This window comes from Amborella trichopoda, chromosome 13 (genome assembly GCF_054954075.1).
Source record: "Amborella trichopoda isolate Santa Cruz 75 chromosome 13, AtrichopodaSantaCruz75HAP2 v2.0, whole genome shotgun sequence".
Classification (NCBI taxonomy): domain Eukaryota; kingdom Viridiplantae; phylum Streptophyta; class Magnoliopsida; order Amborellales; family Amborellaceae; genus Amborella; species Amborella trichopoda.
The window spans coordinates 44,140,380-44,164,565 of record NC_142348.1 but is presented as its reverse complement, the minus strand read 5'-3'; the positions used below and the strand labels follow the sequence as shown (position 1 = coordinate 44,164,565).

The 24,186-nt window shown below is 34.0% G+C and overlaps 1 protein-coding gene across 4 annotated transcripts; it reads left to right on the top strand.

Moving 5' to 3' along the window:
• The first annotated feature begins 17,518 nt into the window (after nucleotides 1-17,518).
• Nucleotides 17,519-24,186, top strand: LOC18442562 (Calcium-binding EF-hand family protein). Of its 4 annotated transcripts, none has more exons than XM_006852777.4 (7): nucleotides 17,519-17,967; nucleotides 18,739-18,850; nucleotides 19,011-19,135; nucleotides 19,889-19,985; nucleotides 20,235-20,344; nucleotides 22,851-22,925; nucleotides 23,862-24,186. In XM_006852777.4, exons 2-7 carry the CDS (start codon nucleotides 18,781-18,783, stop codon nucleotides 23,910-23,912), a joined length of 528 nt encoding a protein of 175 aa, XP_006852839.1. In that variant the 5' UTR covers nucleotides 17,519-17,967; nucleotides 18,739-18,780; the 3' UTR covers nucleotides 23,913-24,186. The 4 variants fall into 4 exon arrangements, with proteins under 4 accessions (XP_006852839.1, XP_011626402.1, XP_011626404.1 ...); XM_011628100.3 differs by having other exon boundaries at nucleotides 17,712-17,904; XM_011628102.3 differs by having other exon boundaries at nucleotides 17,715-17,857.

Here is a 24,186-nt window from a genome sequence, read left to right as displayed (position 1 = left end):
TCCATCAACATACAATTTTTTCAACAAAAACTTTAACAATAAAAATTTAAAATATGGTTTAATACCTCATGATAATTAAAACCTTGTCACGATTTTCACATCTTTTCGGAAAATCATCATTTTTCAAAAAATTCGATCATGGAAAAAAAAAAAAAAATTTACAGCAAACTCAAACAATAAAATTTTAAAATTGGGTTTAAATGTTTAATACATCATGATAATCAAAACTTTATCACGATTTTCACATCTTTTCAAAAAATCATCATTTTTCAAAAAATTCGATCATGGATAAAAAGAAATAAAAAAAAAAAGTACAGCAAATTTTCAAAAAATTCGATCATAGATTAAAAAAAAAAATTAACAAATTTTCAAAAAGTTCGATCATGGATTAAAAAAAAAAATCATAAATTTTCTAAAAATTCGATCATGGATTACAAAAAATTCGATCATGGATTACAAAAAATTCGCTCATGGATTACATAAAATTCGATCATGGATTACATAAAATTCGATCATGGATTACAAAAAAAAAAAAAACATAAAAAAACAAAAAATTCGATCGTGGATTACAAGAACAGAAAAAAACAATTCGATCATGGATTACAAAAAATTCAATCATGGGTTACAAAAAAAAAAAAAACACAAAAAATTCGATCATGGATTACAAGTAAAAAAAACAAACATTTCGATTATGGATTACAAAAAAGTCGATCATGGATTACATAAAATTCTATCATGGATTACAAAAAATTCGATCATGGATTACATAAAATTCGATCATGGATTACAAAAAAGTCGATCATGGATTACAGAAAATTCTATCATGGATTACAAAAAATTCGTTCATGGATTACATAAAATTCGATCATGCATTACAAAAAAAAAAAACAAAAAATTCGATCGTGGATTACAAAAAAAGAAAGAAACAATTACATCATGGATAACAAAAAATTCAATCATTGATTACAAAAAACTCTATCATGGGTTACATAAAAAACAAAAAATAAAAAATTCGATCATGGATTACAAAAAAAAACAAACATTTCGATCATGGATTACAAAACATTCGATCATGGATTACAAAAAATTCTATCATGGGTTACAAAAATAAAAAATAAAAAATAAAATTCGATCATGGATTACAAGAAAAAAAAACAAACATTTTGATCATGGATTACAAAAAATTCGATCATAGATTACAAAAAATTCTATCATGGGCTACAAAAAAAAAAAAAAAAAAAAAAAAAAAAAAAAAAAAAAAAAATTTGTTCTTCACAGAGTCGTTTTACATAAGCGATTTTAACTCAAAAATTCACCTCCAAGTGAATAAATTACATCCAATTGACTATATTTTCTGATAAACAACAATATAAGGAATCACAAACCTAAATTTTTAACACATTATTTCAAATATATCATGAAAACAAAATCAAAAGGCGGAAAAAAAAAAAAAAAACAGCGGAATTTGGTTCCGCAGGCATCTCACTGTTCATATCAAATTTCTTGCTGTAATTGATCAGATTACGTAAAATTGAAAATTTTAAATCATACTAGACACAATAAAGATTAAAAACCCTAATTATTGAACTCATTTTGTTCAAAATATGCCGTGAAATAAATCAAATGGCAGAAAAAAAAAAAAACCCAAAGTTCTTACCTGTTTTTGTGAACCGAAGCCTTTAATCTCCAAAAAACTCTGTTTTTCTCAACGATTATCACAAATTAGTAACAAAAGCTTTTGATTCACAGCTTTAAGATCAATATGCCTACAAATTTTGAAAGATTCATGCCCTATTTGGCATGAAATTTCAGAAATGGCGGAAACCCTAAACCCCGAATTTTTCTTGATCCAAAAACAACCAATTTTTCCACCATTTAATCCTTGAAAAATCTGAATAAAGCTGTTTACAGCCTACAAAACAGATCACATGCCGAAAAAAACAAAAAAAATGATCAAAAAATGACAAATTTGAAAAAATCCGTGAAGAACACTGTGCAACCCGTGTTCTTCACGGACTCGCCGATTCCGCACAGTGAATCGGCGAGTCACTGTGCGGAATCGTCCGGTTCTCTCTAGAACCGGACGATTCCCGGTTTTTGAACCGATCCGGTACCCTTTCGTGAATTCCGAGTCGAACCGGGCGAGTCCGGTTCGACTCGGCGCTTTTTTAAACGCTGTAAGGAACTATTAGTTATGGAGCGTTATGATTTTTTACAATGAGTGGTTTAACTAATAATTCTGGACTATTGTGATTCCTTATTATGAGCCGTACTAAACTAATAGTTCCATATGCTTTGATTCATTGCATGAGACGTCTGGAACTAGTAGTTCCAGACCAGTGATTCAATGAGCGATTTGAAACTATTAGCTCCTAACTAGGGGTATTTTGGACAAAATAGGAACATGAAAAACAAATGGTACATGAGATATGGGACAGTTTGTAAAACCAAAAAGACTAGATGATATTAGGGTAATTTTCAAAAAGTAAAATTTGATAACGGAACAACAAAAAACATAACTGAAATAAAAGAACATATTATATCTGGAAAAGCAAGGGTTTACTTCTAGGTTTACCAAAGAAAAAGAGAAAAGAAAGCTAAATAACAAGAAAAAAGGAGAGTAATAGAAATAACAGAAAATAATGAAAAAACCTAAAAAGGTCATAGGGAAATAGGCCCAAAATTTTCTTCTTCTTTTTGTTAATAATAATATGTTTCAATATGACACTCGTTGTCGTTAATATTTTAAAAAACAAAGTAAGATGCACCTCCAAATTTGATCATAAGGTGTAATTTTGGTGACAAAAATTCTTAGGATGGCCTGAGAATCTATTTTCATATCTAATTATAAAATTTTAAACCAAAAAAGTGATTGAAATCAAGTAGATCTATCGCATGGAAATCTTGAAAATAGACGGTCTAAACAATGTGTTGCACAATGCACTGTTTTTTGGACTCAAAAGCTTTTTCTTCTTTCATTTCCATACATCTTGATGTTGAGATGATCAATTAGAAGGTTTCCAACATCAAAAAAGCATTTTCCGATGGATTTATTATGTGCATCTTGGTTCTACATTTTAAGGTTAAAACCTTATATAAAATTTTTTTCATTATTAATTGTTTTACTGGAACTTAATATCCTGGCTTCTATATCTTTATGCCATGGTCATTTTATTGATTACAAAACTATAATTATTGCCAAGAGAATTCATGCTTCCCAAGGAGCATATTGTCTATTTACTCCATCAGGCAAAACCCAATCTAGAGCTATATTTAGGATACTAAATTTTGGCGATGTGACTTCTTCAACTAATATATTGTAGGTCCTGTTTGGGTCAACAAATTGAGTATTTCCTTAATGTACTCAACAATTTTAGATATTCATTACCTTTACCCCACAATAAAGTAACATATTTGTCTAAAGGTATTTTAGGTAATTAATGAAGAATAAATTATAAATTCAGGATATTTATTAAAATTAGTGAAGAGTGACATTATCTACATGAGATGTGGTATCACCCACATGGAGCATTTATTGCTTTTAATCACTAATAGAATACTACTAGTTTTCTATAGAAATATTTATTTACCTTTGTTAATGATGAAAATTACCCTTGCATGAAAACTTTTGTATAACAAGACAACGATAATGAGTTTTCAAATATGATCAATACATTAAGAAGGTACTCCGTGTATAGGAATACCCTAACAAAAAAAACCTATATGCTATATGCTATATGCTCAATGAGTATATAAAGGGTTTTATTAGGGTACTATTATACAATGGAGTATTTCCTTATCATTTTAGAACATTCATTACCCTTGCTTTGCAATGCAAAATATTTTTTAGCAATGGCATTTGTCGTCACTAGGAGGGATTCTATAAGAAACTAATAGCATTCTATTAGTAGTTAAAAAATAACTAATTCTAAGGACCACAAATTTTCCCAATCATGAGACTCACACGACAATACAATCAGTAGAGGGGCAGCGCCGTGTGTGTAGTAGAGGAGGCACGCACCCGGCGCTAAGGAAGGAGACTTATCACCGTGTGTGAATGGAGTTATCACCGCGCGTAAATGGAGCTATCGCCGCACGTAAGTGGAGGTATCGTCGTGCGTGCAAGAGGCTATCGCCGTGCGTAAAGTGAACATCGCCGCTTGTAAACTTGAGTAGCGCCGTTTGCGCATCGCCGCATGTGCAAGAGGTAACGTCGTGCATGAAATGTAGTAATGCCGCACATGAAATCGAGTAGTGCTGTTTGCGAAAAGAAGATGCATCGCCGCGCGGGAAACAAGGGGGGAACGCCGCATATGAGCCGAGGGTAGCGTCGTGAGTGAAAAGAGGAGATTTGATCGCGCCGTATATGTCAGCGCTGCTCACAGTCAGCCATAGTGACTTTCACCTACCCGTCAGCAACAGTGGATCTCACCTACCGTGGGTATTTAAGCCCTCTCCCCTTCCCTTTTCAACGCCATTTTCCCTCAGTTGTCTCTCTCTCTCTCTCTCTCTCTCTCTCTCTAAGAAGCAAAGTGGGAGCTAACTGCTGCCCTTGAGGAAGCCACCTTGTGAAGCTTAGAGTGACTTGTAAGTGGGAGGTTTGAAGACACTGTGAAAAGCAAGTAAGTTGGTTTAGTTCTATGCATCACTTAAATTAGTAATGATCATATTTGAGTGAATATGATAAATAAAATGGTAAAATAAAAAAGATGGGCGTAGTTGAATTAAGATGAAGTTGAGTGATTGATTGAGTATTGTAGAGGAACTTGTTGGTTGTGGAAATCTATAGAATAGCTCGCTAGCAAGATTTTCTCACATGAATAGAGTTTTACATTAAAGTTTATCTTGGCTTATGAAATGTTGTATTTTATTTGAAGCATGCTAAAACTTGAACAAAAAGAATTTCCAAGAACCATGAGGGTATTTGTATTGGACTTTTTAGTAATCAAACGATGTCCAAATAGGCTCAAATCAATCTTGAATGAAAGATATGTGTGTCTAATATATTTTTTCTTTTTACTCCATGTTAAAATTTTATATGGGTAAAGAGATACACCCCAAATGTTAGGATATATCACTGTCTACAGTTGTTGGGATTTCCAGCAACTGTTATACATATTGCACTAAGCTTTTGACCTATCAAACGATGTCCAAACGCCTTCAAACCGTTATCATTTGAAACATCTATGAATGATATTAAAGTTGCATGTTGAAATTATTTTGAAATTCCTCGCAGATTGAGAGTTATGCCCCGAAATATGAGGATATATCACTGTTCATAGTTGCAAGAGATTCCTGTAACTGTCACTCACTTTGTGCCAAGCTTTTGACCTAACAAACGTCATCCAAATATCTTCAAACCAATGCCATTTTAAAGATCCACGTGTAAGTTTGAAGTTGTATGTTTGAACTATTTTGAAATTCCCCCTAGATTGAAAGTTACGCCTCCGAGAAGAGGGGTACATCACCATTACATGTCACTGAAATTTTAGTTCTATGTTCGTATCATGTTACCTTTTACTGGATCACTCACTAAGCAACTCAAGTGGCGCAGTGCAATCTTTGATAAGTAATAGTTTTCACATGATGAATACTAAACGACATAGTATTATGTGAATGGTGCTATGTAGTTATACATTCTTTGAAATTTGATAAATGCAATATTAATGTGATAGTTCTATGAAGAATGTTATGTGATAAGTGATGTAATGTTAGTGCTGATTACTAAGCGTAAATACCATTTGATAGCTCTTATTGAATGTGTTATGCCAAGTATTGTAGTGTTATGTGATTGCTGGATAGCTCTGAGTAAGACTCAAACTTTGTATGATGAAAATTGAATTATATGTCATAAGGCACTAATTTAGCATGAATTTAATTCTTGAGCATGTTTCGATGATGCGATAATGATCACTACGCAATGGGACACCCGTTGGTAATAAGTATTGTTCTGTTATGATGTTGTAATACTTGCCACTATGCGATGGGGCACCTATCGGTAGTGGATATTGTTTTACTGTTACTGCCTACTATGCGATGGGACACCCATCGGTAGTAGGGACTGCTACACTGATAAAAGTGATGTCGGTCATGTCCCCTAACTTGCTAAATGATAGGATGGAGTTAGCGGAAAGTGAAATGGGAGGGTCGCACCCCGCTAAAATTCATGAGATAAGACCAGAGACTGATGCTTTGTAAGGTAAGTGCCTATCGAAAACGCCAATATGCGCTGGGGATCGTGTGTATGAGTATGTGGGCATTGCGAAGAGGATTCACCCACTTGTCATTGCCCTCCCTCCTGAGAGATGGTAGAGGTCTTAAGTAATGGGATTGGCTTAACCCGATGTATAGGGTTTTTAATTCGAGAGTAGGTGAATTAAGGAGTGAGTGGGTAATGCTTGACTAGTAAAGGAGAATGATGATGAGTGTAATGATTGAATGATAACTATGATATTTAAATATGATGCCTGTAATTGATGCGCTGATCTGATTACTGATTTACATGACAATAGCACTCCGATCTAAGTGACATACGCTACCTGGGGATCACGGACCCACACTCGGCCATCCTTCGTCGTTTATGGAAAAGAGGTCGGGGACGGGGTCGTGACAAAATACTCTATATGGGTGATGTCATTCTCTATTATAGTTAATAAATACTTTTCTTTCTATCAAAATTTTATTTTTTATTATTGATTAATTACCTAAAATACCCCTAGACAAAAATAACTTACATGGCCCTTGTTCAAGATTGGGAAATTTTAACTAAGGAAATGCATTTGAATAATCTTTCCCAACTTAACTTGCTCAAGCAAAATAACAATTATACCCCTAGTTGTCCATGGTTAGCAACAAAGAGCTTTTTTTATTATTATAAATCGATTTTCAATTTTCCCCTGAACAACGAAGTGTATTCACATCTTTAGCTTAGGCCACTTTCGTGAGACTAAATAGTGGAAATGCCCTTGCTTGTTATGGGTTTCCGATCCTGGATAGAAACAATTTAGTTATTTTGGAACATAATCTTTAAGGAGGTATTTAATTATAATGAAATATAAAAAGTTATGATTTCGATGATTTTACAGAGATGGTTTGGCCATTTAATTAATTGGAAAGGTTTCTATACTTCTCCTACAGCATAGAAGAACTATCCTTCCCCTACCATCCAGCCGTCTAATTTTGATCAAGAGAGCCACTCACTGTTTGATCTTAGATCCGATGTCTCAAAGTATTTTATTTTTGTTTTTTTTTTATACAAGTTGTATGAATATGAAATTTGGTACGTGTCATCTTCTCATTAGGGCGTACCTATAAAAAAATATTAAAAATAATTTTTGATAAAATATAATGACCAAAATACGCCTTGAAATTTTCAAGAGTATTTTGGTCATTTTTATTTTATTGAAAATATTTTTTTTATATTTTTTGCTAGTGCGAGTTTAATAGAGGATTGGATGTCCAATATTTAGTGTCAAAATAGTTTATAGAAAAAAATTTAAAAATAAAATAGTATAAAGATGTGATATTGTCATTAGAACAATCTTAACCCTTCATTTAGAGTGGACGGTTGGATAAGAAAAAGTATATAAATTTTATGTCGTAAAAAAAGCGTAGAAAGCTTGCCCTTAACTAATACTTTCCCCATATAATGTAACAAGTCACCTAGCGGAAGGAGTTGATGCTCCTCAAAGGTTACACATAGACATCAAATTCCTTATTAGGGAGTGGAAAAGTACTTTTTTTTGTTTGAGAGTGTTCGGCAAAAGCAAAAAGTCGGGTCAATAGTTTGACCTTGCTACCGCAATATATTAAAAATATAATTATTGTTATAAAATATCACACTAGCCAGTGTCAGACTCATATAGGGGCTTCAGACTTGGGTACGTCTCAGTCCCCATGAATATTCCGATTAGGGTCCACCCAAGCCCTTTAAAACCCTTCGAACGCAAGCCACTTGCTAAATGTATTAAATGCTAGCTTCTATAAACACAAAAGTCTCGTGGGAGTTTAGACACCTCTAGGTTTTTGGCGAAGGGAATTCTTAGGAATCCAAACCATTGGGGACTATATTAGCCTAATAAACCGTAGTACACCCAAACCTATTGTCTACAGTCCATATTTTTATCAAATTTTCAATTTGAAAATGGGGCACCTCTATAGAGACTAAAACCATTGTTTATGTACTATAGCAACTGGGGAGCTGGTGAGATAATTAGAAATGATGACGTGTCTTAGAAAAAAGTATAAAAAGCACGGAGTAAGTAGGTTTGGGTTGCATTAACTGTGGTAAAAAGTTGCTTCCCCCTAAGATAACCATGGTGAAAATTTTCATAGGTAATTTGGTCATTTTAATTATTTTTAGAGAATTTTTAGGTGTGAATTTTGAATTTTAAGCAATTCAGAGTTGCTCTCACTCATCGATAAATAATAAAAGAAAAAGTTTATATAAGGTTGCAACATTAAAATATAGAATTGAAGATGCAACTCAAAAATCCATTGAAAAGGTTCTTTTAATGTTGAAAAACCCTCTAATCGATTATCTCGGCATCGCGATGTATGAATATAACCAAAAAGAAAAATGTTTTGAGTTCCACAAATAGTGCCTCTTGCAACACATTATCTAGACTATTCATTTTCAAAATTTTCATATGTTTATAGATATGCTTGATTTTTATCATTTTTGAAGTTTAAAATTTTATAATTAGATATGAAAATAAATTTTCAGATAATCCTACAAATGTTTTTACACCAAAATTACATGTTATCATCAAATTTGGAGGTGCGTCTTGATTGAATTGTTTAAGCTTACAAGCTTACAAAAACCACACCCAACAATAAAATAGATTGAAACAATCATGTGTTTGTGGTTTGAAACCAAACACCTTGATCTCCACTTAGGTTAGACAATATCAGTGTAATCCGATTTTATATCTGTTTAAAACTAACATCTTCTTGCTCTTCCAACTCTAGTGAGCCATCAACATTTGCTCCTTTTAGTCACACTAGGAAGGATTTTATAAAAAACTTTCGACATTTTATTAGTGGTTAAAAAACAATTACCAGTAAATCCCCCTCCCCCCCCCCTTCCCGAAAAATAAAAAATAAAAATACAAAACAACATTTGCTCCTTCTACTGTGTAACCCTTGCTTTTGAAAGGAAAGTGTATTACCCAAGTGGTGCATGGTAAATGCTGTACACCATGGGTTATCAGTGATTCATTCCCTATGATCAATGGTGAAGATTGGTCATACTGTAGAGGATCTCGATCACAAGGAACTAAAGATAATCTCCTTGTTATTCTAAAAAAAACTTCCTTCCATTATTGAAAATGTCTAGGGATCAAGGTGCGTTTTATAAAATCTACACCCCTATGCTTGTTATACTTCCCGTCGAGGATTCCTCTTTTATTTTGTTTGTCATATTTATTTTTCAATGCATCTCATAGTTTTGTATTGGGCTGTTCCTGTGGAGCACATTGTCACTTACTCTGTCAGGCGAAAGAACTCTAGGGAGGATTCTGTTCGATATGAAAGTTTGGGATTCACCAGTGAATCTGATTGTTTTTTTTCTAAAAAAAAGAGCATATGGTTTCACATTTAAACTCCATCTCCATATGTTTGAGTTGAATGTTGGAAAGATCGATCCGGGCCGAGTACTCCGCCCATGGCCCATTCGAGTGCTCGGTCCGAGTCCGAGTAACTTGGCTGGAATTGCACCAAGTTCTGACAAGTATTAAAAAAATAAAAAAAATACAAAAAAATCCCAAATATAGGAAAAATATGTTTAAAATACAATTAAACAAAACACATCTACATAAGGTTAAAAAAGTAGTGAAAAAATGGATTTTGAAACAATTAAGGGAAATTTACGTATGGACCGGTTTTTAGTAGTGTTATAACGAAATGACCCAAAAATATGGCGTAATTACCTAGAAGGATGGGAAACCTGAATGTTTTAATTTTTGCCAAGTTTGGCCCCGATCCAATTTTTGAAACCTCCGACCGCTTTTTTTCCCTTTCGGCAAGTTTGCGCTGGTCTGAGTTTTGAAATCTCAGACCGTATTTTCAATAAAAAATAATAATTTCTTAAAATTTTTCCAAGAAATGGTAAAATTCTTTTATAAATTCAGCAATAGTAAGAGACGAACAATTCACAAAAAAATTAGATTTGAGACAAAAAGCAAAATACAAACCAATTAATATCCATACCACCATAAAATCGCATTACAGAAAAGGCTGTAAAACCAATTGTTAAATTCCCCCAAAATACTCAGCTGGTCAAAACGTTTCTCTAAAATAAATCACATCACTACCATAGCTTTTCTAGGTAAATAAAATAAGAAATTCCCCAAAAAACAATACCCCATCAAAAACACATATTTCCAGTGAATCAATCGAAATCCCTGAAAACATAGCACATTATAAATTCACATGCTTTCACAAACCAAAACCCTAAAGCACCTATCAACAAATAAAAAGCCACAAAAGAAAACAGAAGATGTGTTTGAAAGTACGGATTGCTAATTATTCTAAAATTGCATAAAACCCCAAAAAATGGACTTTCTAAACGATTTACCCCCAACCTAATTTTTCTAACAATGTTTTCCCCAAAACCATGTTTCCTAGCAAATCCCACCCTTCTCCCCCCCCCCCCCCCCCCCCAAACTCAAAAAGTTGTTTAACAAAAATACCCCTTCTCATACCTTCCCCATACAGAACAAATCATTTTGCCAGCTATGACGAACCCCCATTATTACTTTCATCTAAACTGCGGTTGTTAATTTACGTGGAAAAGGAATAGAGAGAGAGGATGGGGCGATAAAAAAACTTATGGTTGTATCCGGTTCAGATGGGATGAAAATATAAAGATAGAAACCATCGAGAGTGCTGTTTGGAATGACTTCTTAACGGTATATAATTACTCATTTGCATAGGCTTTTAAAGTGTTGAATATGTTTAAATACGAATATTAGTAAAAATAATTTATGGTCTTTCATATGCAGGAGAATGATTGGGCCAATAAATATCATAACAAGACTTTGCCCAAATATTCACTGCTAAGTAAGATCTATGAGGGCAGCACGACAAATGTGACTTACAAATCGACTGGGGGTGGCATTAGAATTGAGCTAAAAAGACCCAACACTGCATTATCTAATGACCCCACATTAGAAGTCCAGGTCGACTCTAGCTCATCCTCATCTGATGACCTAGTAGCATATGTATTAAAAAGACGACGGTCCCCAACTCCGATAAGAACACATCGTCGATCAAAACAACCCACATTCAATGACTCCATGACTAAAGCCATGACACAAATGGCCAATAGCATTGAGATGCTAGTACGTGACATAGTAGGTAACATCAGTACTGTGGTGGATGTTCCCAAGGCTAGGAGTGAGGCCCTAAAGATTATTGAAGGCATGTGGAGAGCAGGTGAAGTTGGTGATAATGTCCTTATAATGGCGACAATGATCTTCTAAGATTCTACAAAGACGGAGATGTTCATAAACTTGGAGGATTGAATGATGCAAAGGGCTTACTTGGATGAAGAGATGAAACACCTCTAAATACTTGATTGACTATGTTTACTTTATGGTTTCCATATTATAAATATGTATGTGGATGACTCCTTTCATTTATATGTGGATGATTTCTTTCATTTTAATGTCAAAGACTGCTTCTTGGTTTTCATTATGGATGTGGATGGCTTCTTTCATATTATGGTTTGATAAAGATTACTTTATGGTTTACATTTTATAAATATGTATTGGATGATTTCTTTCATTTGTATGTGGATGGTTTTTTTCAATATAATGTCAAAGGTTGCTTCATGTTTTTCTTTATGGATGTGGATGGCTTCTTTTATTTAATGATTTGATTCAAGATTGCTTTAATGGTTTGCATCTTAGAAATATATATGTGGATGACTTCTTTCGTTTTAATGTCAATGGTTGCTTTCATTTAATGGTTTGATTAAATAATTTCTTTATGGTTTGCATGTTATAAATATGTACGTGGATGGCTTCTTTTATTTTAATGTCAAAGTTTGCTTTATGGATGTGGGTGTCTTCGTTCATATAATAGTTTGATTAAAGATTGCTTTATGGTTGTAGATGCCTTCTTCCATTTCTAGTTATGGATCTCCAATGGCCTCGGTTGATGGTAATATTATGTGCTGCATATACAATGTGTTGCATTGCATGTTGGTATATCACTATGCAAAAGAAGAGAAGGCGTGTTCATACTTCAATTTTTTCTAGGGCCAATTATGTCCAATACTTGCTGTCAGGGCACCCTCGTAAGTGCGTCGACCAATTACGAATGGAAAGATGTGCTTTTATCAGTCTATGCAATTTGTTAAAGGAGAGGACAAACATTACATGTACAAGATATTTGGCAATTGATGAGCAAGTAGCCATATTTTAAAACACCGTCACACACGATCAGTAGAATAGGGTGGTCCAGGAATGGTTCCAACATTCGGGGCAAACCATAAGTTACTACTTCTATAGAGTTTTACAAGCCATCTTACAATTGGAACCCTTGTTCCTGCAACTAGCAAGCAATGAAATATCGTCCCACATTGCTGGTGATACACAACGATTTTACCTGTTTTTCAAGGTATACGAGTGTCAAGTAATCCACATTGTTGTTCTCACATCCACTGAGATTTAATATATAACAGTATGATTTTTTTCTCTTAATAGGATTGTGCCGGAGCTATTGATGAGACTCCTGTCCCTGCTCGAGTTCGTAGTCGATTGCATAATCGTTTCCGAAACATAAAATGATTTCTAAGCCAGAATGTTATGGCTGCGGTTGGTTTTGATATGCGCTTCTATTATGTACTTGCAGGTTGGGAAGGATCCGTATCAGATTCTAAAGTCCTATAGGATGCAATTAGTAATGAAGGCAGTAGGCTTGCAATGCCTGAGGGTAACTCTGTTCCTTCTTATGTTTCGTTGCGTCACACCCCAAGATTTATAACACTAGAATCCCTGAGATGTAACAGTCTATCTTTAATAAAACGAAATTTTTCTACTTCACCATTAATTGCACTAAAACAGATTTTTCCATTTCTAAGAGTTTGTACAAAGTCTACTCATAACTAGTATTAAAATGAAGGTTTAGATATACATCTATTGATAGGATAAAATTTACAATAGTGAATTTGAACAAAAGTCACAAAGAGAAAATTTCATCATAACTATGACTTCTTCCAAAGTTACTCCTGTTGTGCCTTCAACTAGGGAGGCTGCAATTACCTTAAAAAAATTTTACCATAGTTTGATGAGTTTGGCTACTCAGTAAGTAATCATCATAGTCCTAAGAAATAATCATAGTCGGAAGATGTAAGCATTTTAAAAAAGGGAGGTCTATTAGAAACAATGCGAGCCAAAACGCATTTACGGATAGCAATTTCACTTTCAGAAATGCACAATTAAACATAATCCAAATGATTAAATTGCATAACTCAAAGGATTTCACAAAATACCCTACTGGCATCCCAAGTAGGTCACCTATATACCCCATTAGCGTCCTGGATGGGTCCAAACAATTCCTGCAGGTCCAAACATACCTCACCGGCGTCCCGAATGAGTCCAAATAGTCCCTACCGGCATAATCAGATAGGTCCAAACAATCCATGTAGGTCCAAACATACCTCACCGACGTCCCAATGAGTTCAAATAGTCCCAAGCGGCATAACCGGATTGGTCCAAACAATCCCTGTAGGTCCAAACATACGTCACCGGCGTACCGGATGAGTCGAAATAGTCCCTATCGGCATCCCGGATAGGTCCACACATACTTAAATTATCTCGAAAACTCTTTAGCATAAGAACGCATCAACATCGTATATTCAAGTATCATTGAAATCATTAACAGGAATTCACTTGAAGCAATTTAAACAAATTACTTTCATTAAAATATTTATAAGTAACCAATCAAACAATTTGGATAAAAATTGCAGAAAGGTAGCAAATTGAACAAGTATATTTGAAATGGAATGTAATAGGCAGTTGATTATCAATTTAAGAGCTTTTATAGAAATCCAAGGTTAAACAAATAAATATCATAATTTTATGGAATGTAATTTCATAATTAATTATTTTACAATAATAGGTAAAACTTATAGTATCTAAAATTCATATACAAACAAAAATACAATTAAATGCAGAAATGCGTAAATCTCACAGTATTGGTAGTATTATAATTAATTGCAGAAATATCAATTTTTCACATAATAATTTTATCATAAATGACATCACTTACACATAAATTTTACAGTGTCTAAAAGTCATAATAATAGGCAGAAAATTTATTTTTAATACTTTACAATGCCTAAATTTCTAATGATATAATTTTAACAGAAAAAAAATGATACCATATGCATATAAAATTACAGTATAAAAATGGTAAACAGACTATTTTTCAGGATAATGAGATCATTTACCTATAATATTTGAGAGGGAACTTTTGGTAAAATTAGGCTAGAGAAAAGGAGTTCACTGCGTTCTTTAATTCACAAAGAGGGCTCAACATTACTAAGAGGGAGGGGCATAAGAGAGAGTGTTTTTGAAGAGAGAGAATCCAACTCGTTCTCATCTTTTTAAACACAAAAAAAATTTGTTATAATATATTATTAATCCACCTCATACATAAGGTGTTACATTAACACTTAAAGCCCACGTCCCTAGAGGACGTGGCACATGAAACAAAAGGTGAAGGTAAAAAGAGCAAAAATAAAATAAATTGATGGTCCCTAAGGACCAAATTATTTGTATGGACCATCAAATGTAAATGGTTGTTTTTTTTTTTTTTTTTTTTTAAGTTTAGGATTGTTACATTCTCCCCTTTCCCCCCCCCCCCTCCCCTACCCCCCTAAAGAAATTTAGTCTTCTAAATTTGTGTACCTGATTGCTGAAAAGATAGGGGTATTTTTCTCTGATTTCGTCTTCTCGTTCCCAAGTTGAGTCCTCTCACGAATGATGCTGCCACAATACGCGGACCAAAGGATGTATTGTAAATTTTGTCCTATCAACAGATGTATATCTAAACCTTCATGTTAATACTAGTTATGAGTAGACTTTGTACAGACTCTTAGAAATGGAAAAATCTGTTTTAGTGCAATTAATGGTGAAGTAGAAAAATTTCGTTTTGTTAAAGATAGACTGTTACATCTCAAGGATTCCAATGTTATAAATCTTGGGGTGTGACACGTTGCTTCAATTTGTATAATATTTTTAGTGTAATATTTGGCCTTGCAATATACTCATTGTACAAACATGGTACATGAAAATATTACCTTGAAGATGGTGGGTAACCTACTATGCGCGGTTTCAAATGACCATATCAAAGAATCCGTTACCATCTAAACGAATTTACTTCAGGCCCACGAGCTCCTTAAAATCACAAGGAGTTATTCAACAAGCGGCATTACGCGCTTAGAAATGTGGTGGAGAGGGCGTTTGGACTTTGGAAAGCCAGATTTCCTGTACTCAATAATCAAATGCAGTATCTTTACGAACACAAGTTGTAGTTATTGCATGTGCAATATTGCACAACTACATCATGATGACATGGGGAGTCAATAACAGAAGAGAGCTAAGTTTTCGAAAGAGGGTTGAGAGTCAACTCGTAATTGACGGAGATGATGTTTTTTTGCAATTGACTCAGAGGCACGCTGATCATGACGTTGACGTCAGTCTGCGAGATGCTATGGCGACGCAGTTGTGGGAGGCCTACCCAAATCACTAGCACTTGTAATTAAACCTTGTTCTACATTTTATATGGACATTATTTTGTGGCCACAAATATTTAGTCCTTGTCGAATGTTGTCTTCATTCTATTGCATTTTGAATTATGTATGTTTAAATTATTACGGGTTATTTTTTAATGGGCTAATTTCTTACTTCTTGCCTTGTGCATGTGTGTTTGAATAAGCTGATTTCTTAGTTCTTGCATTTTAAATTATGTATGTTTAAATTATTGCAGGTTAGTGTTTAAACTTAATTAAATTGAGGTTGTGCTTGACATTGTCTATAGACTGCTTTAATTTTGAAGTGCAATGAAGTTTATCATGGAACGTTTGTGTCAATTGATGTACAAATGTATCTCTCTCCAGAACGCTTCTCTCACTCATCAATTTTAAAACTCTTTCTTTCTCTCAATCCAACGTACTTTACTTTCAATTGATATTGTATTCTAAAAAATAATATTATACAAATTAATAAAAAATAATTATCTAGGTCTCAATTTTAACATTTACATCTTGCTTATTATTTCACGCTAATCCAATACAGATATCCGATTCTTTTTAACTTCCCAAGGGGTGATCAAACAAGAAACCAAGAACTTCTTAACTTCCCAGGAGGTTCTCAAACACAACTAAAAACTTCTTAACTTCTCAAGAGTTTATCAAACACAGAAGCTAGGAACTTCTTTAGTAACCTCTAATTTACAGTTAAGAATGAACTTCCAATTTACAGTTCATGCTTCCAGTTATCAAACAAGCCCTTATAGAAAGAAATGAAAGAGAGATACGGTTAGAGGTATTTGAAGAAAGAGAGGGTGCATGGAGAGAGAGTGAGAGTGGGAGATAGTGCAGAGAGGGAGAAATATTTAAAGAGAGTGATAAGGAAAGAAAGATTTAGGGAGAGAGAAATTGAGAAAAAGATTTAGGGAGAGACTAATGAGTGAGGGGAGAAAGAAATAAAAAGGAAGGAGAAGACTAACTGCTACAATATTAGAAATGTTTATTTTTTTGAAAGATTTCTTTCCGATAAACAAACGTGCCCTAAGCGTGAGATTTGATTTAACAAGAGAAATTGTGTAAGAGCTGAAGGAGTTGGGAACTTTTGATTTTAAAACTTTTTGAAGAGAGAGATAAATGTGAAATTAAAACTTTTTTTACAAAGCTTTTCTTTACAAAGAGCGACAGTAGAGCGGGGGCAAGTCCTCATTTTGCTTATTTATTATAGATATTTAGGCAGCATTTGGTATGGGTGAACTCTTTAATGTAATTAGGTGGGGGAGTTTTTTTTTTGTGTAAACAAAACTCCCACACCACTAAAAGCCCTCACACCTTATCACATAAAAATACTTTTACACCTGATCACATAAAGGAAAATATTTTCAGGCATAACTGGAAATCTTAAACATATAATTCTGCTATGTGCCTTTGGAGAAAGCGTAGAATAAGATCCAAATGGTCTATAATACAACATGATCTAGGTTACCATCACCGTCCACGCGATAATTTGATGGTGATAGTTCAGTTGCTAGAACCATCTTCTCGTCTGTCAAAGCTATTGTTTGGAATTATGGGTAGCAACGGGCCGGGTCTAGCTGGAATCCGGACTGGTCGGATCCATTGGTACCCTATGACTAAGTTTTTTTTTTGTTTTACCGTCATATACCCTAGCTTTGAGCCTTTTATTTTATTTTATTTTTTTTCAATAATACTATAAATATTGTCACTATTGCAACAATATATGCGTACCTAAATACACATGATTATTATCATATAGCTTATGACTATGAGTACTTGTCGAGTACAAACCTAGACCCAAATAGTATTCGGGTCCAAAATTTGGACCCATATCCAAACACGAGGTTGGTATATCCGTCGGGTCTGGTCGGGTCCATTGCCACCCCTCATTGGAATACTGTTCCAGTACCACAACGTTATGTATCATACTAAGCTCACTGTTTTTCCCGGTATATCCTCTGCACGTCTCTCTCTAGGATAAATCGTCTATCTCTCTCTTCGGTTTTGGTTATCCTCTCTGCAGATAAGTACATGACCTAAAGTTGATCGTCGTGTTCTAGGCCAACTTCGATGATGACCATGGTACTTGTATCATCAAAACCAAACCTTGTCAGACAGCATACCCACTCGTACTCTCTCTCTCTATCCCTGCTTATTCATCTGCAACTTTCTCTACAACGAATCCGAGAATAGTAACCTCTGAATAACTTTCTCTCTCTTTATGATTGCCCTGCTTTATTCTCATATCTTCTTTCATTTCTTTCTCTTTATGATTTCTCTGCTTTATTCTCTCTTCCTTCTGTCTTGTTTCATTTCTTTCTCTGGAACCTTCGTTGCATTCGTTTGTTATCTCATTAATTTGCAGACATGAATTGGGTTGGTTTTGTAATTTGTTATTTGTGAATTATAGAAATAAACGTTCTCTATTTCCCTTTTAATGATTTTTAAACTTCTCTGGGTGATTAATTTTCTTGGGTTTCAGTATTTCTATTGATTATTTCTCAAATTCTGATTCTTGCCTCTATATTTTTCTTCATCTGTATGATACTATGATGCAATACGAAAGTTCAATATCATAATTTTTGGTAAACATGATTTTTCTCGCAAATTAACAATGATAACTCAGAGAAGAGCCCAAAGTTATTTCAATTATTGGAGTTTCATTTTGATATTAGATTTCGCGCATAAATTGAATGTTCTGGTCTCCAGAACTCTAAGTGATGAATTATGTTGGGAAATAGAAAGATTTAACTTTGTATTTTTTTATTCAAATTTAAGTTCACTACAATCCTCATTTGAAGAGGAGGAAAATTTATTGCAAAGATCATTTTTCCCTTCTGCTACCACTTCTAAAGCATAAAGTGCTTAAATATCCAAAATTTGTGTGTTTAACTGCATAGTAATGGGTTTTTACCTCTGTTCTTACTTTGGTTGTTCGGGTTTTTATCTCTGTTCTTACTTAGGTTGTTCTTTGAGACTGCGTAAGGGGATTTTGCGAGCTAAGAATGGGGAATTCCTCATCAATGCTCACCCAATACGATATTGAAGAAGTTCAGGAACACTGCAACAACCTATGTATGAAACCCTACTTGAAGAATAGTTATCTCAAAAGCCAAAACTACGTATTTTTCTTTCCAGTCGAGAATTAGATGCCTTACTCTGCTCAAAATCCTCTGAGTTAATTTTATGTTAATTTTATGGCTGTGTAAGCTTACATTTTCTGGCTATTCTTCAGTTTCACAACAAGAAATAGTTTCACTGTACCAAAGGTTTTGCCAGCTTGATAGAAATGGGAAGGGTTTCATTTCAGCAGATGAGTTTATGTCGGTGCCTGAGTTTGCATTTAATCCTCTTTCACAGGTGAGCCCTATGTGCTTATTAAACTGGCACATTCTCAATCCCATTCTGAATTTATAGGAATCTAGTGTATGGGTATTAACGCCATTCATAAATTAATAGATGATGGGAAGTTAGTTGATATGTCTGATTTCTAGAGTTCAAAAGTTCTTAGTTGTAGAGAAATGGACTTGTTATTATTGGTGATATATGTTCTGATTTGGATTCTGTGAATTATTGGATACTATGAATTATGTCAAATTTTGATAATGGGAAAAGAAATTCATCGCCAAGATTCTACATTTTACTTAACTACTAATCAAGAAGAATTTGGTTTTTTAAATTTTGTACTGGTTTGAAAAGAAAAAGGACTGTGCATTACTTGGTGATACTCCAGTTCTAGATCTGGGTATTGTAAAAAAAAATTTCAAAATTTGATTGTTGGAAAAGAGTCAGATAGGTATGAATCTACTTTTCTACACACTCATCAAAAAGAAATGAAGAATATTCTAAATTTTGCAATGGTTCCATTCTTTGGCAGTTATTAGGGTGTGGTGTTTCATATATTTTTTGTTGAGAATTGGATGAGCAAGAATCTACTTTTTTTGAGGATAAGCAAGAATCTACTTATCTGGTAAAAGAAAAGACAGAAGATTCTAAAAGGTCCAAGTGTTGCAATGATGTTACATTGAGGTTATGTTTTCTTGATGATTAATTGGCTCGATGGAATAATTTCAATTACTCACTTGACTTTTGTTTTTCGTTTATTTATTTCAGAGGTTATTAAGAATGGTGGATGGGTTAAACTTTAAAGACTTTGTGGCCTTCTTGTCATCATTTAGTTCTCGAGCAAGTCTCCAACAGAAGATAGAACGTACGTATTAGTATTTTATTTGGATAAAATGTATTGTGCATTACATGACATATTTATATGTTCAGGACTGGAAGTTGAATATGAATTTCTTCAATGCATGTTTTTGGTCCAGTATATGCTCCTAAATTATGCCTTTTCTTCTCCTTTTCTGCCTCACAAAATGAAACTATAGAAAATAAAGTTAAATGCTGTTGTCCACCCTAAATTTTTGTTTATTTTTAATTAAATAATATTTTATGTATTCTACAGTTATGTTCAAAGTTTATGACTCGGACTGTAATGGAAAGGTGACTTTCAATGACATCTTGGCGGTGTTACGGGATTTGACCGGACCTTTCATGACTGAAGAGCAAAGAGAGGTAAAGTAATTAACTTGTTGGATCCCTCTCTCTTTCTCTCTCTTGCTCTCTCTCTCTCTATATATATATATGTGTGTGTGTGTGTGTGTGTGTGAGTGTGTGTGTGTGTATGTGGGGTGTGGGTGTGCATGCATGCATGAGTGTGTGTGTGTGTGCACGCATGTGTCACTTATATTAGTTCAAACTGAGGTCCCTCTGGAAAATAATAGGATTGATGCATCTTTCTCTAATAAGGCATATCTTTGCTTATAAAAGCACTGATGTTTTTCATGTTTAGGGATGAGAACTGCCTGTTATATGCATTACTCATTATATAATTTTCGGTGCTTGGTTGTGCATTTATGTTCTAGGTTTGGTGATCAATCTGATAACTTGTATAAAAATCTTAATTATGCTTTAACTTACATATGGTTGACTTGTTTGTAATCTTATATTCTTCGAAAAAAATTTAATATACGCAATTATGTCAATGTTTAACAGAAAAGCCACAAATTTTCTGATTCTAAGGTGGATTTACTGTCGTCTTGTTGAAACTTGGTTATTCTTCCATGCTGCATCTTACAAAGCGATTTCCTCTTTTCAAAATTGGTCGCTTGTCCAAACTGCATTTTTTTAACATATGATTTCATTTAGAAAACAGTATGAATATGACTATCAACATCAAGGGTTTGTGCAACTGATGCACTGGATCCACCAATAGGAACTCCAAAGTTAGTTGTGCTTGTGCATGAACAATGTTAGAATAGTTGATCTCCTGAGAAGCCGTTGTGATGCACCTAAGTTATCAAACTGAAAATAACAGGAAAATTGTTTACTTGCCAATTCTTTGCACAAAAGATGTGGTGAGGTATATATAAGCTAATATTAGTTTATCCAATGAGCTGGATTCCTCAAAAATCTATGCAAGCCTATGCTTCAGTCAACAATATTCTTACTTTCCATGACTACATACACGCTTCTTTATTTTTTTAGTGGGTGGAAGAAGAAGCATCAACTTGCATTAACTCTAGAATTGTAATACAGATAAAGACTCTGTGCATCAAGTTGCATTTTATCTCTTTCATATATAGGTGTAACGTTATCTATTTCATCAGTAAGTATAATAATGATGCAAATTCAGATAAATATTCAGTCTTGATAGTGTTCATAAATCTATGCAAGTGCGTAATATTCGTGACTATAGAACTGGGAATTCTGTGAATTATGTGACTCTTTAGAATCTAAGATCTGAAAAAAAAATCGTAGGTTTCAATTTTGTGTTGATCTTCTTTTCTCTTGCCAACTTGTGTTGCATAAATCATTGATTTTCAATGACTTGGGCTCAGACTCGCCTGAATCACTTGGACCCGGCAGGGTACTAATTTCGGTTCAAAACCTCAGGACTCACTGAAGTCCAGCCAGACCCGGGACTTTATTTTGTTAATTTGCTAGAGACTCTGCAGAATCTTGTCAAGACTTGGTTGTCAGACTACTGACTCAGACTCAGACCCTGCCTGGTGCCAGGCCCAAGTTCGAGTTTTCAGTCACTGGGTGGATATAATATTATTGATATATCGTTTCAATTATTTTTTTAGAAAAAGAATACAGTTGATGCATCCTTTACTAAATGCAAATATATCATACACCATAGACAGTCAGGGGATCTACCATCCATTTGTGGCCGCATATGGTTAAGACGAGGTCTTAGTCCTAATATGGAAATTCTTGTAAATTTCAAGTCCATATATGCTGTCCATTCTTGAGAATGGACAATGGATGCCCTGGCCTCATTGGAAAAAATAGACTCTTTTGCAACATACCATTTGAAGGGATGCTCTTCTTCTTAATCTTATCCCAAAATTTTTATTTTATTTTCAAATGAGTTGTAAGACATTTTTTGAGGGAATTGAATCCTTTACCTAATTCAATTTTGACTTTAGAAGTCCATGTGTAATGTCAGTAATTGTCAATGGATCATGTCTTTTAATAAGTGACTTGCTGAATAATCATTGTATTGCTAAGAATTTGAAAGGTTGGTCCAAGAGTACTATAGGACAGAACATTTCTGTAAAATACAATCAGACCCTACCATCAATGCAAAAAAAGAAACACTGAGCTCTCCCATTCATATTTCTGTACCACGGCATTATTAGTTCGCCTGGGATATAGGGGATGAATTTGAAGGTGCATATCGTTTGGATTTGGCATCCATTCTAAGTTTACTTGAGGTGTCAAAGGCATCTTGATCATCTCCTTTTGTGTAGATCACGTTAAGGAGCACTTGTTTTGGAATACTTGGACACTAGATGTATAAGGTCTGCACAAAACCACAGAGGTGGAAAACATGTAAAGTTTTGCAGCTTAAAACTATATGCAGTTTAATGTACATTGATTTCTTTCATTGGATTGCAGATAACTTATATTCGGTGTTATATGTCTCTTACTAGAACATGAACCATCCATGTTAATGATAGCTGTCTTTACTATTTTCCACAATGATGTTGGTTATGTTTGTTATGTTGTATAGCAAGTTGTGAACCATGTATTGAAAGAAGCGGGTTACACACAAGATTGCTCATTATCATTGGACAACTTCATAAAGGTATTACTTATATTAAAAAAATTTACTCTCAACTTTCTTCAGTAACTTTCTTCTGTTTTGGAAGAAGTTTATATAGAGCCACGTTTCTAAACGAATCAAATTAGAGCCCACCTAAAAAGTTCACTAGAAGAGGTTGTCTTCGATGCCCAAATATCCTCAAATTGATCATCTTGACACCAAGATGAATGGACATGAGAAAAAAATGGATTTCGAGTTTTGGAAATAGTGCATCTTGTAATGTATTTTTGGACCATCAATTTTCAAGATTTTCAAGTTTTCATAGATCTGCTAGATCTACACTATTTTTTAATCTTTAAATTTTATAATTAAATATGAAAATATATTTTAAGGCTATCACAAAGATTTCCAGTATTAAAACCACATTTCTCGACACTAGTTGAAGGTGGGCTTTACTTTGATTGTTTAGACCCTCGGCTCTATACAAACCGCATCCTTCTGTTTTTGATGAGGGTGTCTTAACTAATAAATCTTAAAGAAGCTTCTAACAAGGGTAAGATATAAGGAAAGGATGAACATTTTACCTTGTATATACCTTTTGATTTAACATTTTTTTATTAACTTCGTTGAATGGGAGGAATCATACTTTGGTGATTTTGGAAAAAAGATTTTGGTAAAAGCCTGCTGAATTTGAGTTTAAAGGATAATCTACAGCTCTTGCTCAGCTGAATGCAATGGCTTGGAGTTGTAATAAGTTCAAGCAATCTTTTCTTTGAACTTGTCTAGTTAATGACATACTAACAACGGCTTGATTAAAATCTATCATACAACAGTGATTGTGCCTTTTACCAAAAGTAAATGGTTTCTTTGTGTAAAAGGAGGTAAAAATATGAGAAGTTTTTATTTGCTTTTATTTTTATCATATGTAACAATTACTTTCTAATCAATTATGTGATGGACGTTCTGATTTCTTTGTAGATTCTTGGCAAGTCTGATTTGAAGACGGAAGTTGAAGTCCCCCTTGATTAGATTAAGCAAAGCATCTCTCTCTCTACACAGAGGTTGCCCTTGCTTCCTGTTTTTTCCATATAAAATAATAATGTACGTATTTTATATGCATATAAAAGCACTATGTATAATAATTAGTTACTGTGTTTAGACTTCAATGTCTAGAAATTAAGTTTGGCATCGATGCTGCTGCCATGGTTGCCTTAAACTAGGGCCCACATTTAAGCTGGGCTCTGCAGAAATCTGTTATATTTTCAGGAGAAGAAATAAAACACATCTTTGGAATTCAGGAGAA